The sequence below is a fragment of the Spodoptera frugiperda genome, chromosome 19 (genome assembly GCF_023101765.2).
Source record: "Spodoptera frugiperda isolate SF20-4 chromosome 19, AGI-APGP_CSIRO_Sfru_2.0, whole genome shotgun sequence".
Taxonomy (NCBI): domain Eukaryota; kingdom Metazoa; phylum Arthropoda; class Insecta; order Lepidoptera; family Noctuidae; genus Spodoptera; species Spodoptera frugiperda.
The window spans coordinates 2,428,667-2,443,661 of record NC_064230.1 but is presented as its reverse complement, the minus strand read 5'-3'; the positions used below and the strand labels follow the sequence as shown (position 1 = coordinate 2,443,661).

Below are 14,995 nucleotides of genomic sequence, written 5' to 3'. Positions count from 1 at the left end.
CATGTTGCGCAATCCATTTCATCTAAATATAGACTGAATTGAATATAGTCAATGTTATATTTTGAAAGAATTTTTAATCAAGGCGTGACATTGTAGTGCCTAATATGTTTTATCGATACGGCCATAATTTTATGCGTGTATTTGATTTTTAGCTGAGAATCTGATGCGATGGTTTAGGCAAAAAATCCTTCGAATTCTGTTTAGACGTTTTATGCTAAATAGAGGTCTTGGTCATGAATAATTGAATTGATTTTCACTTTTAGCAATAAATCTATGCTGACCTTGTTTTTTTTTATCAATGTAGGTAAGGCAAAGATGTTAGACGTATGATTTCATCCATTGATTTTTGATAGAAAAATAACAGGTTGTAATTTGTAGAGGGATATTTCTCCGGAGCTGCGGACTACCTAGCGGGTTACCGGGGCTCCGGCTCGAAAAGCAGGAGTAGGAACGGGGTGATTTTTAGTCAGTAAGAGTCTGACACTCCCTCTCGCGTCGCTCAAGGCGGGAGAAGTCATTAGATGATTTTCCCCCTCAAAAAAAAAGGAGTATATTCCTGTTTGAGGATTTGTACATTAACTTAACACCTACTTGTTAGTGAGATACCTTCGATGCTGAATGTATAGGCGTCGCAAAATAGGTTTAGGTGCCCAAACGGTGTTGTGCTTATAGGTATTTGTACATACTTACTATTTTAACTTCTCTCGGTTCGATTCGACTCGGGTTCAATTTCCGGGTCAGGCAAAGTATTACTGGGCTTTTTTTCGTTTTTCGAAAATTACTCAGTAGTAGCACGGAGTCTGAAATTGGCATTACGTGCCGTAATGCACCTCTGCCTACCCGTTCGGGGATAAAAGGTGTGACGTGACGTTGCCTACTATTTTAAATTAAATAAAAGAAAGTTGCCTGCCGAGGTTTTCCTAGTAGGTGGCAATATGAGGGAGGATTTTTATGGAGTAGGGTTAACGAGCAGACGTGTTACCTGATAGTAAGCGGTAAGCGGTACTTCAAGAAGGAAGTAAATAGGTTAGTTAAAGGGTCGGAAAAGCGCATGTCGCACCGAAAGTGACTTACCTAACTCAAAATGTCTGTAACATTCGATTTTATCATAAACTGGCGTTATAAAATATACTCTACAACCAAAGAACTAATCCATAAATCTAGTAAAAATCAATCGTATGTCATGGAATACGGAAGAGATATACTAAAATGTATTCAATACTATAATTTTCTGAGACTTTATAGCTCATTTCCCACAACTTGCAGTTTTTAAATTCGGTCACTTTCATTCTAATAATAATAATAAATCTTTATTCTCCGAAATATGGTACAAAAAGGTGGTAACAGTTATTATGTAGATGTAGCTAAGCACATTTCGCCTTCAGTAGGCATGCGAAAACTCAAGTATAGAGTTACTACATACATATAAAATTATATTCTATAAGTACTTAAAAAATTCTTCTGGGGTACATATAGAAGCTCTTTTTAATAAGCCAGTCTTTTAGCTTTCTTTTAAATTTCGTAGTAGATAGCTCTCTTATTTCTTTAGGAATATTATTCTAAGGGTGCGACGTAATGCCCCAAGAGTTGCATAAGCGTTCATAGGCCACGGTAACCACTTACCATCAGGTGGGCCGTGTGCTTTCTTGCCACCTTCGTGGTATTAAACGTGGTATAAAAACTTGATATTTCATTGGAGTATTCTTTATTATACACAATCGTTTGTTGTGTCGAGTGATCGTAAGTGCGACTGTCGAACGAGGGATTCCGATTTCGGGTTGGGTTTTTGTCGGAGTTGCGGACTACGTAGTAGGTTACCGGGGCTCCAGCTCAAAGCAGAAAGAACGGGGTGGTTTTTAATTAGTAAGAGTCTGACACTTCCTCTCGCCCCACTCAAGGGGGAGAAGTCAATGGATGATTTTACCCTCGAAAAGCAGGATGTAGGAACGCTGTGGTTTTTAGTCAGTAAGAGTCTGACACTCCCTCTCGCCTCGCAAGGCGGGAGAAGTAATTGGATGATGCCTATAAAAAGGTTCGATTTTTGTACGATTTCCGAAGTGGACAAAGTAATGTTGGGACTATTTCATTTATAATAACACCACATCAACAGCTTATTAGTAGCCACTGTCGACCAAAGGTCTCTTCTTACATGGAGAAGGTTTGCTCATTACTTAATTATCAGAATTGCTCAATGCGGGTTAGCGATTTCAAACATATAATATAATAAAAAATTATAAGTCCAGATTTTGTAACGATGTTTTCCTTCACCGTTTGTCAGTGGTGTCTAAATACTCTTAGAACTTGCACCCTCATTCATAAGAAGCAGGCGTCTTAAACCTCCAAGCCACCACGACATTACTTCATTTAATTTGTAGTGTGATCTACCCATAGGCGTAGCCGGGAGGGGGGGGTTGGAGTTCAAACCCACCCACTCCCCCGAAAAGTTAAGTTATCGTAACTTAAGTAGATAGTAACTGGGTATATTAATATATACAGGGTGTAAGCGGAACGCTCCCGAAAAACGCCACAAATTGTTTATGTTTTTATAATTTTAATCGTTTTTGTGTTTGTATTATTCATGCTATATTAAAATTCAGCATTAGATTACAACTATTATTACTTAAAATAAACATTGAATTCTTTTTTACCATCACCTGTTTGCGACGTTTGGGAGCGTTCCGCTTACACTCTGTATTGTCATGAATGAAGGATGTTCATGAAGGAAGTTTTGTTCGTTTTACTTTCTTGAACCCCTTCCGATACTAAATCCTGGCTACACCTATGGATCTACCTATTGCTGGATCGTTAATATCGTTATTCAGACGGGCGAGCTCAGGCCGTACACAAAGGAATAATCTCTTATCGCAAGATTTCTATGCGTGCATTGTAATGTAATCGAACGCGCTGCAATGTTAACAAGATAATAACTGAGGCTCAATTTACGTGATTGAGAGTTTCCTGTGTGCCCGGGCAATTTGTGTTTATAAGTACGTAGTTGTACTTATATTGTGCCTTCATGCTGCAGTAGTTGAAATCGCTAGAACACATTGAAGGGTATAACCTGGGTGTCTTCAAAGCCCGAGTGAATAGGTTGCTTATGGGCAGACGTGCTCCATCGTAGGCCGCATCATCACTTACCATCAGGCGAGATAGCGGCCAAACGTCGACCCATCAAACGTAAAAAAACCCGTGTAGGGCCAACAGAGTATAACATATTTGCCAATTCCCCTTTGCCCTCTCCTCGGGTGTCGAACCGATTAAAGGGACAATCTCGTCTCGACGACTGCCTCGTTGGTCTATTGGTCGCAAATGCGACTACTGGGCCAAGGGGCTCGAGTCGGGAAAAGAATTGCTGGGTTTTATTCGGTTTTTCGAAAATTTCTCAGTAGTAGCACGGAGTCTAGAATTGTGCCCGGTATATGGCAATAGGTTCGCCCCCTATTACGTGGGACTTATAATACAAATGATGAAAAGTAGGCGTACATTGTATAGCGGCATTACGTGCCGTAATATGCACTACTGCCTACCCCTGGGTGTCCATTGGTGGTTGCAATTGCTTACTGTCAGGTGATCCGTCTGCTCGTATACCAGCTTATCTATACTAATTACTAATTTACTAATATTATAAAGCTGAAGATTTGTTTGTTTGAACGCGATAATCTCAGGAACTACTGGTCCGAATTGAATAATTATTTTTGTTTTGAATACTGCATTTATCGAGGAAGGCTATAGGCTATAAAACATAACGCTATGACCAATAGGAGCCAAGCAGAGCGGGTGAAACCGCGCGGAAGTAGCTAGTAGCTTATAAAATACTAGTGTAAACCTTTTGTTTTCCGTCCCTTAGGGAATTAGCTAGTGCCACACCATTAGTCGTTCAATATTTGACAGCAGCAGTAATTGGACAAAAAGCCTCTTGCCCTCTTGCTACATAAAATTTGCACTATCTGGTAATTCAAAATACGGTACCATTGAACACATTTTTCCAGCGAAGGATTGGCCCAAAAATTGTAAGACCCATTTTGGTTGGGTCTTGTAATAAGAAGGAGCCTGTTGTTAAATACCGTTTACCTACTACAATTTTATTGTAACTTTCGTGAGACATACTAAATGCATTCCGCGACACACGATGCGGCGATTGTCGCGGAATGCTGCTCATGAATATGAGCCTCTAGTATGGCTTGAAACTAGTCGAGTTCCTCGTCAAACAATTAGCTATCTAAGCCGATAACGTAATAATATAGCTAATACATTTTTAATAAGTCGAAACCACCTCAATAATTCGTAGGGATCGAACCCTCTTGCTTTGCAGGCCCATACTATATCTATGAGGTGGTGTCGCATTGTAGACAATCGTCAATGATTCAATATACTATGTTTTTATATACATACATACATAACGTCACGCCTTTTTATCCCCGAAGGGGTAGGCAGAGGTGCACATTACGGCACGTTATGCCGCTATACAATGTACACCCACTTTTCACCATTTCTGTTATAAGTCCCATGTAATAGGGGTGAGCCTATTGCCATATTCTGGACAAAATACCAGACTCCGTGCTACTACCGAGAAATTTTCGAAAATCCGAAAAAAGCCCAGTAATACTTTGCCCGACCCGGGAATCGAACCCGAGACCCCTTGTTCGGCAGTCGCACTTGCGACCACTCGACCAACGAGGCAGTATGTTTTTATATGTAATTGGGAATTAATACTGTGTCATACATACTTACTCCGTTGGCATTTTTTTACATTTGATGGGTCGACGTTTGGCCGCTATCTCGCCTGATGGTAAGTGATGATGCGGCCTACGGTGGAGCACGTCTGCCCATAAGCAACCTATTCACTCGGGCTTTGAAGACACCCAGCGCAGGCTCAGCAACCCAAAGCAGCCTCCGATACGATTTTTTTCCAATGACTTACAGTATTTGTGCTCAATAGACGGCGCCAGTGTGAACCTCTCGTTTTTCGTCCAATAGGGAATATGGTAGACGACTGATTTTTATTTCAATGTCCGTCTTGTTGTTTATTTTAAAATATTAGACACGTATTTTTTATTTTCTTACGGACAAATACTTTCGAAGATAATATCGATTTGAAATACCGCCTGACGTCACTTCTAGGTACGTTTTATACGTAGAAATGACGTATTTGCTCCCACTCTTAAACTTTGATTACTTTTATACATATAAGTATTGTTATTTTATTTTGGTTACAAATAAAAAATACGTCTTAAAATTTTACATTAGGTAACTACCTAATATTGTCGGACTGAATAGATTATTTTTTATTTAGCATGTAAGAGGTATAATCCATCGAAAACCTTGCTGTATTTGGAATCAAACCAATGGTCTTATACTTAGGATTTATTTTTTATGACCAAGTTCTTCTTCATCATCATCATCATAATATTACAAACATTAGAACTCAAGACGGGATGTTTACCATGTTTATTTCGGTCTATGAGTTTACGATGTTTCGGCACTGTCGCAAAAGCCATGATCACGGATGACCGCGAAAAAAATCACATAGGCCATAGGAGATTGGCCAAAGGGAAGCAATGACTCCTCTGGTGTTGCGGGAGTCCATTGGAGACGCTAATCGCTTACCATCAGATACCCCGCTCACTCGTTTACCATTAAAAAAAAAAGAGGGTGCTTAATTTTCAATCCAATCCCGATCGATCGACATTGATATTGTGAAACGTACTCTTGAGTTGCAACACGTACCCATTGCATCCGTATTGTGTGGATATTGAATGAACTAAATGGTATTGAGTTTGGCTTTATATTCCGTACTCTGAATGCTATTTTAACAGCTACGATTGGGGTTGTATAGTTTTGATATTGAATAATATTAATGAGTTTTTTGGACTGCCTCGTAGGTCGAGTGGTCGCAAGTGCGAATGCCGAACATGGGGTCTCTGGTTCAATTCCCAGGTCGGGCAAAAGAATTACTGGGTATATTTCGGGTTTTCGAAAATTTCTCAGTAGTAGGTAGGTATGTCACGGTGTCTGGAATTGTGTACAGTATATGGCAATAAGCCCACACCCGATTACATGGGACTTATAACACAAATGGTGAAACGTTTGTGTACATTGTATAATGGGTATTACGTGCCGTAATGTGCACCTCTACCTACCCCTGCGAGGATTAGAGGCGTGACATTGTTAAAATTGCATTAACATTGGTTTGCAAGGTGAGCATGATTTTTGGATCATGTAAAACCTTAACTTCTTGACTTAAGCTGTTGAACTCATATGCCATAGAAGGTTACACTACAAGTGTTGCCACCTACAAAATCACAGGAGAATGAATAAATAAAAAGCCAAACTGTGGTTTTATTATTAATTTATTACCTCAAATATAATATGTATATTTAACTTACAGCCTTACATACTGCGTCTGGCATAAAGACAGTGTCAGCTAAAATGCAAATTTCTTTTAAAAAATCGTGAATCAATACATACAACTGTCTAAATCACTTCGACGAAGCAAATCTTAGAAAAAAAAAAACAATTTATACTTAATTTTCGACCTAACCCTACCTACATTGACTAACTTTCGAAACATCTACTCAATTATTTTTTTTATATTTAATTAATTATTTTACAACAACCAAATTATCGAAAAAAAAATTGACAACAAAAAAATGAATGCACTGGATTATATTGAAACTACGTTTTAAAATTGTCCGGCAAGATGACGGATAGGCTGGCAACATTACTGTGACAGTTCGTCATGCCTGTCAACTGTCATCTGTCAAAAATTGGCGCCAACCCGCCATTTTGTGGGACACCGATAATATAACATTATCAAGCCTTAATTTTATCATCAAGTAATTTTTTTTATATTTTTCATTTATACAGTTTAATCCTAAGAGTTTTTTAACTCTCTCCATCAACACCTTTGGCGCGCTTAAGATACGAAAAAAAAATTGCAACGAACGAACGAAACTTAAAAATGACTTAACAAATAATTCACCATAAGATTTTAGTACGATATATTTATACGCGGGAACTTGTATAAATATGAACAAAAACATCCATTTTGCTTACTAAATTTAATTTTAAGATTATACTTAGCACAAGTTTTGCAATAATATATGTAAACATGGGGTTATCAAAGTCAAATAAAGTTTTCTTTACATAGAAGAAAATCGATACAAAAAAACAAGAAATTATTTAGAAATTGGCACAGACTTTAGAGTTTCTGTTTAAAACTGCTGCCATACAGTGACAAAATTAATTTACAATGCTTTAATTACATGAAAATCTAAACCAAGTAGTCTTAATTTAAGAAATAACCAACAAAACCAATTAAAGACAGATTTGAATCAATCTTTAAAACATTAAAATATAAGTCCTGCGTTTACTACACAACTGACAATTTGACAATACAAAATTATAAGCTAAAACTACATCTCACTTTTATTTAAAACTTAACTAATATCTAGTGAAATAACATCTAAATATTATAATTTAGTATACAAACAACGTGTTTAGAGCAAAAAGTGAAATCAAACCAATAATTTTTACATTTTACAATCATATACGCATGATTTTTATTGACTACATACGGATCACTCATAATAAAAATTACCTATATCATCTTAACAACTTGAACAGTCACCGCTACCATCAGTTGACTGGACATCTACACTACATGAGCTGCTGTTTACATGTGAACATTAGCTCATGACGATACCTAAGTACGTGTGTCGCCTGGACAGTCACCGCTACCATCAGTTGACTGGACAATCTCTACACCAGATGAGCTGCTGTTTTTAGCCCTTATGAGTTCCCGCATATAAATATAACGTCGCAGCTAATGATCGCTTCTTATATAATTTGTCTCGATATAAAATAATAAAGAAATTTTAAGGTAAACATCATGTTTCTATTACATTAGGACGGGTAAATAAACAAAAAAACTGGGGTATATTGGCGCAAAAATATTTGTGTTTAGTTAGAAAACATTGAAAAATTTAAATCATTGTTATATATAACAAACGGTTAAGATACAAGAAACTGAAGAATTCATAGATTTTTATTGAGAAAAATCTCTTTTTGTCGTGGTAAAACAAAAATTTTTGCGTCAATATCAAAATATTACATTGCTTTCTTCATAATTAACAAATTAAGTAAAACGTTTAAATAATTATAGGAACTATTTTGTCGGGTTTTCGAAGCGATCGAAGCGTAGGTACTATTTAGTATTATAATTATTATTTTATATTCTTAATCACGAAGGTTTATATATTAAACAGAATCGCAACGTCGCCATGGTATGTTGAATTAAAAAGCGGAATAAAGCATGTCACTGGGGAAAATATATAGAAAAAAATTGTGCAGAAAAATGCACGAAAAACGTCATTTTTTAAGAGAATCTTGCCTTGATTGTTAAACACAACCAATCAAAAATAAGCGGCTAAGCGTTCAAATAAAAAAAAGAAACGGTAAGCCGTGAATAAAAAGCTGGGAATTTTCTAAAGAAAAACCAACAAAAGCTGATAGTACTATCGACATGATCGATAAAAAGCAGCCATATTGTCAAAATATTTCAATATTTTTTTAATAGCAACATACCACAACTGTGTTGCCCAACAAAAAAATAAGAAATAAAGCACACTTAAAACTAAGAAAAAAAGGCCCATCGCACACCTAACATTCGTTTTCAGTTTCAAGAACCATATACAATAATTATTTTAATATATATTTTTCATGTATCATAGCTAAAATCGTAATTATAAAGGTTTATTGCCTAAGTGAGCTCCGACTTGAATGGCTGACAGACAAAATCTCTATAAAAACATATACGATTTAGTTTTAATAATTTTCTGTGATCAGAAACATTTAATGGTTACTTAACCCAGTCCTTAGCGATTGTTTTCGGTACAAAATCGTTACTAAGGAATAGTTTAAGTAATCATTAAACGTTTGAGTAAGGCTCAGAAACACTAGAAGCGTTACAAGTGCGTTGCCGGCCTTTTGGATGTTAGGAATTTAAGGGTTGTTGGGGAATCGGAGATTGGGAAGGGGGGTAATTGGGCCTCCGGTAACCTCACTCACACAACGAATTTTCACTCTAGTCCTAGCTATATAACCATAGTACTGAGGGTTAACGCAAAAAATATATAACGATTAAAACACCTCATTTCGTCAAAACAATATAGAATTTTGTACAACACCTACTATTCACTAGTAATGTTATAAGTCCCATGTAATAGGGACCTAAAAGGATCTGTGTTTAAAATGAATCCTAAAAACAAACCTATGCACATGACCATTAACAAAATATACTTATTATAACATAGTTTCAGCTCATTTTGAGTCTGAAATATAATATATATTTCATTTATTGCTTTTCATAAAATGGTCACATACATAAAAACTATAAAAAATACTTGTTCACAACTATCCCTAATGTACAAATCCGACATAATAATCACGGATGTACATTAAAAAGGCGTATGTAGAGATTTAAGTCCATCTCTACACTACATGAGCTGCTGTTTACATGTGAACATTAGCTCATGACGATACCTAAGTACGTGTGTCGCCTGGACAGTCACCGCTACCATCAGTTGACTGGACAATCTCTACACTTGTCATTGCTACAAGTACCTATAGCTCAGTAATTGCCTGCCACCATTCAATTCGGATTCGACACAGAAACATACAATTATAAGTTTATACACAGACATAAAAAAAAACAAAAACAACTTGAGCAAGTTAGTTTAAAAAAAATCATTATAAGGAACGACTTTCAATTACGATAATTTCTTTGAGTAATTATTCGTTAAGTTAATAATTTTAATGAGTAATTATAATATGTTGCTCGTTTTAATTATTAATACAATAATTTCGGAAACATTGAGTAGTTATGTTTATTATAGTATTTTTAGGTTAATTTTCAGACTACATATATTTTATAGATATAAATTCACGATTAATATTGAAAATCGTTCCGACGCGTTGTTGGGGGGTAAAATAAAACGGTTGCTTTTACCAATTTACAGTAAAAATAGCACCAAAACGATTTATTTAATAATTTTCGAGAAAATTTATGACGTAATCTAGTAAATTCAACTTGCTAGCTAGATATAGATCTAAGACCTAAGTATTTAAAACACGAAATACTAGACTACTTAATATTTTAGACCCAAAATTGCTTATTATTTTCGATGAAATTAATTTAGAATAAAGTGTTTTTTTGCTACGTAAGGCTAACGACATACTTATTAAAACCTAATTCTCAGTAGTTATGTTATAAGTCCCATGTAATAGGGAGCGAGTCTACTGAACGTAGATATCATTACGAAACATATTATGTATTTGTATTTATCAAAATACATTAGGAAACTCCCGTATTTTAGTTTTAGTAATATATAATTTTTTAAACTGACATGGTCACTAACACTAACATTAGAACTTGAGACAGGATATTTACCATGTTTATTTATGTCGATGAGTTTCCGATATTTCGGCACTGTTGCAAGCGCCATGCTTCAGAAATTCACAAAAATTAATAAACATAGTAAATATCCCGTTTTAAGTTCTAATGCTTTTACAAGTGACCATATCAGTTTAAAAACTTAACTAAAAAGTTAGCTTTAGTTGTCCAATTTCATTTAATAGTTGTCAAAGGTCCCTAAATGACTTTCAAAAGACCATATTATAACGAAAAGACTTTGTAAGCAAAAGACGCGGACTTTTACGGTCTCATGTAATGTAAAAAAAGAAAAATATATAAAAAAATAAGAAAAAATAAATAACTACAACCGTTTTATTTTACTAATTAAAAAGACCATTATGTATTTATTTATTATATTATGTATAATATAATAATTTTATCGTCACTAGAAAAAGAAAATTGTGTGCTCAATAATTAAAAATATGTATCTATCATATTTTTTTTTATTTATTTATTTAAATACACAATTGGCAGTATGTTTTACGGCCGCCTTTTTTGAAAACAAGATGGCGCTTTGACGTTTGACAGTTTTGACGTTTAGAAGCTATTTGTATTTTTCATTTATATTGTATGTCTTTTGAAATATTTGCGTCTGTTTTTGTTTGGGGGAGAGTCGACAGAGAATCAAAGTTATCAACATAATAAAGGATTAGCTATTTGAAGTGGTAGTGGATCAAATCTGTTTGGAAACCGATGACAATTAAGGTAGACATGTTCTGGAATGGAAATCAGAACAAACGTAGTATAGAGCGCCCTCCAGCTAGGTGGAGTGACGATATCCGCTGTGTGGCAGTGGTTGGATGCAAAGAGCTGAAGATCGAGCTCAGTGGTCGGATATTGGAGACGCCTATGTCCAGCAGTGGACGGAAAAGGGGGATTTCGAATGGAGTAGATAAAAAGTGATTTTTGATAGGTTTTTATAATTTTATTTGGTTATATAGTTGAAAATTAATAATTACACATATTTGTTTGGATATATACGCCATTGGTTAGATCGACACAAAAATATCAGGAGAAAAGTGAACAGAATCAGCATTCTTGGCAAATTAGACGGATTTTTTGGTTTAAAAAAGATAAAAAAGAAAATAGGCAATTAATACAATTATATGAAATTGTTATTAAAGAAAATGTTTATTAAAGTTGTATACAGTAGCGGGGACAGACAGAGAGACGCATTTTAAAACACATACAATATAAATAACAAAAATACACTTCCGAGTCAAATATCTCAACGACCAAGTTTCAAAAAGACGGCCAATCGTAAAGGCATCTATTATACAGATATAGGAAACGAAAAAAATTAAGTATTTTCATCATTATCAACACACAGACTCGCTCGACTCTTTATAGTTTTTTTTTAACAATTTTTCTCAACTCCACATCATAAGTATTTTCTCAACATCATCATTTAAAAACTTCGCGCGACACCAGAACCGAATAATACCAGTCTTCAGCTTTTATTTTTTTAAACTATTTTTTTCTACCACCACTCCCATATTTTTTACACAGGCTGTACAATTTTTATCATGACTTACAGGAAAAAAATAAACATGAAAAATGACATTTTTTTCGTTTTTTCCATAATTTTTCGTCTAGAGATCCAAATCAATATGAATATCGAAATGAGTATGGCTTTAGTTGAGTTGAGTGTTACTCAGTTGAGTTGAGTGTAAACGAGTAAAACTTTTAAAATACACCTTATAACACTGAGTGACTATAACTCATTTGAGTTCATTTACTAAACGCGACTTATACATACAACATCCTGAGTTTATACTCAGATACACTCAACTTGACTCAACTCACTCGAAATTATCGAGAAAAAAATTCACTAGTCGAGTCTCAAAAGGCTCTTAATCAAACTGGGTGGTTCTAAATTCAAAAATCAAACAAAATGCGAGGATGTCGATGTTGCAGCACCAAAGTAGCCACAGATAAAAAATACTTAACCCTACCAAAGACTAAGAGACAGAACGTTTGTTTTTTTTTTGTTTAATGTCATTTTGAAAATTTTATCAAGACAATGGGATGTCGTTTATAATTTAAATTTTTATACAATGTCAAAAATATATAAGTTTATATATATATGGTAGTACATACTTACTGTCTAGCTATATTGTTGTCAATATTTATGATATCGCGTGAAACAGAGCGTAGCGTTGCTTATTGTCGATGCATATAAGCTGTGGACAATGAGAAAAATAGGTTATTTTTTTATTAAGTATGTAAAAAACATATGATAAGGAAAAAACACTAATAGTAAATAGAAATCGAATCGGTAATCGAACCCGATATCCCTTGTAAGGCAGTCATTTTTCAGTCGACCGGAATGATACCACGGCCTCAGAGAAAACCGACGTGAAACAACGCTTGCGTTGTGAGAGTAAGGTTACCGGAGGGCCAATTACCCTCTATATCACTTTGTATGCTTAAATCTTTAAAACTACGCAACGGATTTTGTTGCGGTTTTTTTTAATAAATAGAGTGATTCAAGAGGAAGGTTTATATGTATAATAACATCCATTAAATAGTGTAGAAAACCCGTGTGAAGTCGAGGCGGGTCGCTAATAAAATATAAAAACGCAACGCAACGTCACGCCTTTTATCCCCGAAGGGGTAGGCAGAGGTGCAAATTACAGCACTTGCTCAGTATTTGGGAATAGGCTCACCCCCTATTACATGGGACTTATAACACAAATGGTGAAAAGTGTGTGTACATTGTATAAAATACAAGAAATAGTAAAAATGGAAAATATAAAAGAATTTAACTCACCTAGTCTCCGTAAGTAACCAACGAGCAACGTTTTAAACTCACTAGTGTCTGGGCACTAAACTTTAAGTTTTTAAACATATTTTATATATAGTATATAGTATAGTATAATAAAATGCATTCGACACATTATATATTATTATTGCCGGTGATTAAGCACTTTGCACTGAATGTCTTTTTCTTAATTTATGTACAAGTTTAAACATCACTGTTTGGCTGCCAACGGCTTCGGCTCTCCGCTGTCTTGTTTCGTTTTTGGTGTTGCTGTGGACAAAAATAGGACATATTATTATAACTTTCGTATAATCACCGCGTCGTGTGTCGCGGAATGCTACTTATGAATCATCATACTCATACTCATGAATATGAGCCTCTAGCATGGCTTGAAACTAGTCGAGTTCCTCGTCAAACAGTTACGTGAGTAAGCCGATAACATATGCATTAATGGGACATATATTTCAACAAAAACAGATTTTTTTTTGTTTTGAATTAAAATAAATAATTAAATTAACTAAGTATGTATTAAATTCTGTATGAACAGCTCCATATACCTTGACCACAAAAGAGCTGTAGCGTTGCATGTTGTCTAGGAATGTTATGGACATGCGGCGCGGCTGTTATAATGCCGTATTTGTAAAAAGTGTTCAATTAGCTCAAAGAGAATAATGCACTTTTTGGTTTAACTAATGAGCCTATTTCGCTCATGTTTCGTATATTGTCGGCCTAGATGATAACAAATATGTAGTTTAAATTAAGTCATAAGAGGTTTATCTATACGGTATTATATGATGAATACACGTACCCCGTGGTCGTGCGGTGGCGACGACGCTCTGCGCGCCGCAGGAGCCGGCGCGGCCGCGGTTGTTGGCGCCCGTACTGCTCGCCGGCGGCCGCGCACCGCCCTGCTTACTGCTAGACGAAACATACATATTATTATATTAGTCATTAGAATAGAATAACTATAAACACAAAATTTCACTGACTGCCTGCCTCATTGGTCGAGTGGTCGTAAGTGCGACAAGGGGTCGAGCAAAGTATTACTGGGCTTCTTTTGGTTTTTCGAAAATTTTTCAGTAGTAGCACGGAGTCTGGAATTGTGTCCAGTATATGGCAATAGGCTCACCCCCTATTACTTGGGACTTACAACACAAATGGTGAAAAGTGGGTGTACATTGTACAGTGGCATTACGTGCCGTAATGTGCACCTCTACCTTCTCCTTGGTAGATTATATTTGGGTTAATATCGATTTGAAATGTCCATAAACAAACCACGAAGTTACGACTACATCTGTCCGCAGCTAATATCAGTGCAGTATGCTTGTATACTTTAATTATCACTGCACTTTTTTTTAAATGTTACCCTACAATAGGATTGTCTTCTGTGTCGTGGGTGCGTTTACAAACATACAAGTTCATAATACACATGACACACAGACCCGAAACAACAATAGTGGATCACACAAAGTGTTGCTCCGTGCGGAAATCGAACCCGCTACACGTTACACCACTTTAGACCATCCGTAGAGTCGAACTGTCAGTAAATAGAGTGAGAGAGAGAGGGCGCGAGTGTGACGTCACGCCGCGGCATTACACACACGTAATTCTACACTTATATGTAATTTGTTTGTAATAAAAGAAATATTTGAAATATAGACAAATGTTTTCCACAGTTTACGTCCGCGTTAAACCATACAGTTTAGCCGGATGGTTGGCTTGGAAGTTTACTATCTCTCCATTGACATAATTAAAGA

The 14,995-nt window shown here is 35.7% G+C and overlaps 2 protein-coding genes and 1 long non-coding RNA gene across 38 annotated transcripts in view; 1 reads left to right on the top strand and 2 right to left on the bottom strand.

Moving 5' to 3' along the window:
• The window catches only part of LOC118281136 (ATP-dependent RNA helicase abstrakt), a 209,380-nt gene that overhangs the window by 28,106 nt on the left and 166,279 nt on the right, over positions 1-14,995 (top strand). The window lies entirely within an intron of this gene.
• LOC126911877 (uncharacterized) overlaps positions 6,333-14,995 on the bottom strand; it is a 129,195-nt gene continuing 120,532 nt past the window's right edge. For all 19 annotated transcript variants that reach the window (XR_007706376.1, XR_007706378.1, XR_007706371.1 and 16 more), the window contains one exon: positions 6,333-9,543. This is a non-coding gene — a long non-coding RNA (uncharacterized LOC126911877). The remainder of the gene's footprint in view (positions 9,544-14,995) is intronic.
• The window catches only part of LOC118281112 (la-related protein 1B), a 96,111-nt gene continuing 92,664 nt past the window's right edge, over positions 11,549-14,995 (bottom strand). For 12 of the 16 annotated variants that reach the window (XM_050700904.1, XM_050700905.1, XM_050700908.1 and 9 more), the window contains 3 exons: positions 14,047-14,156; positions 13,248-13,508; positions 11,549-12,657 (listed from right to left, as the gene is read on the bottom strand). In XM_050700904.1, the coding sequence (XP_050556861.1) occupies positions 13,450-13,508; positions 14,047-14,156 (169 nt within the window). In that variant the 3' untranslated portion in view covers positions 11,549-12,657; positions 13,248-13,449. The remainder of the gene's footprint in view (positions 12,658-13,247; positions 13,509-14,046; positions 14,157-14,995) is intronic. The other 4 variants (XM_050700911.1, XM_050700906.1, XM_050700913.1 and 1 more) reach the window with 1 other exon arrangement.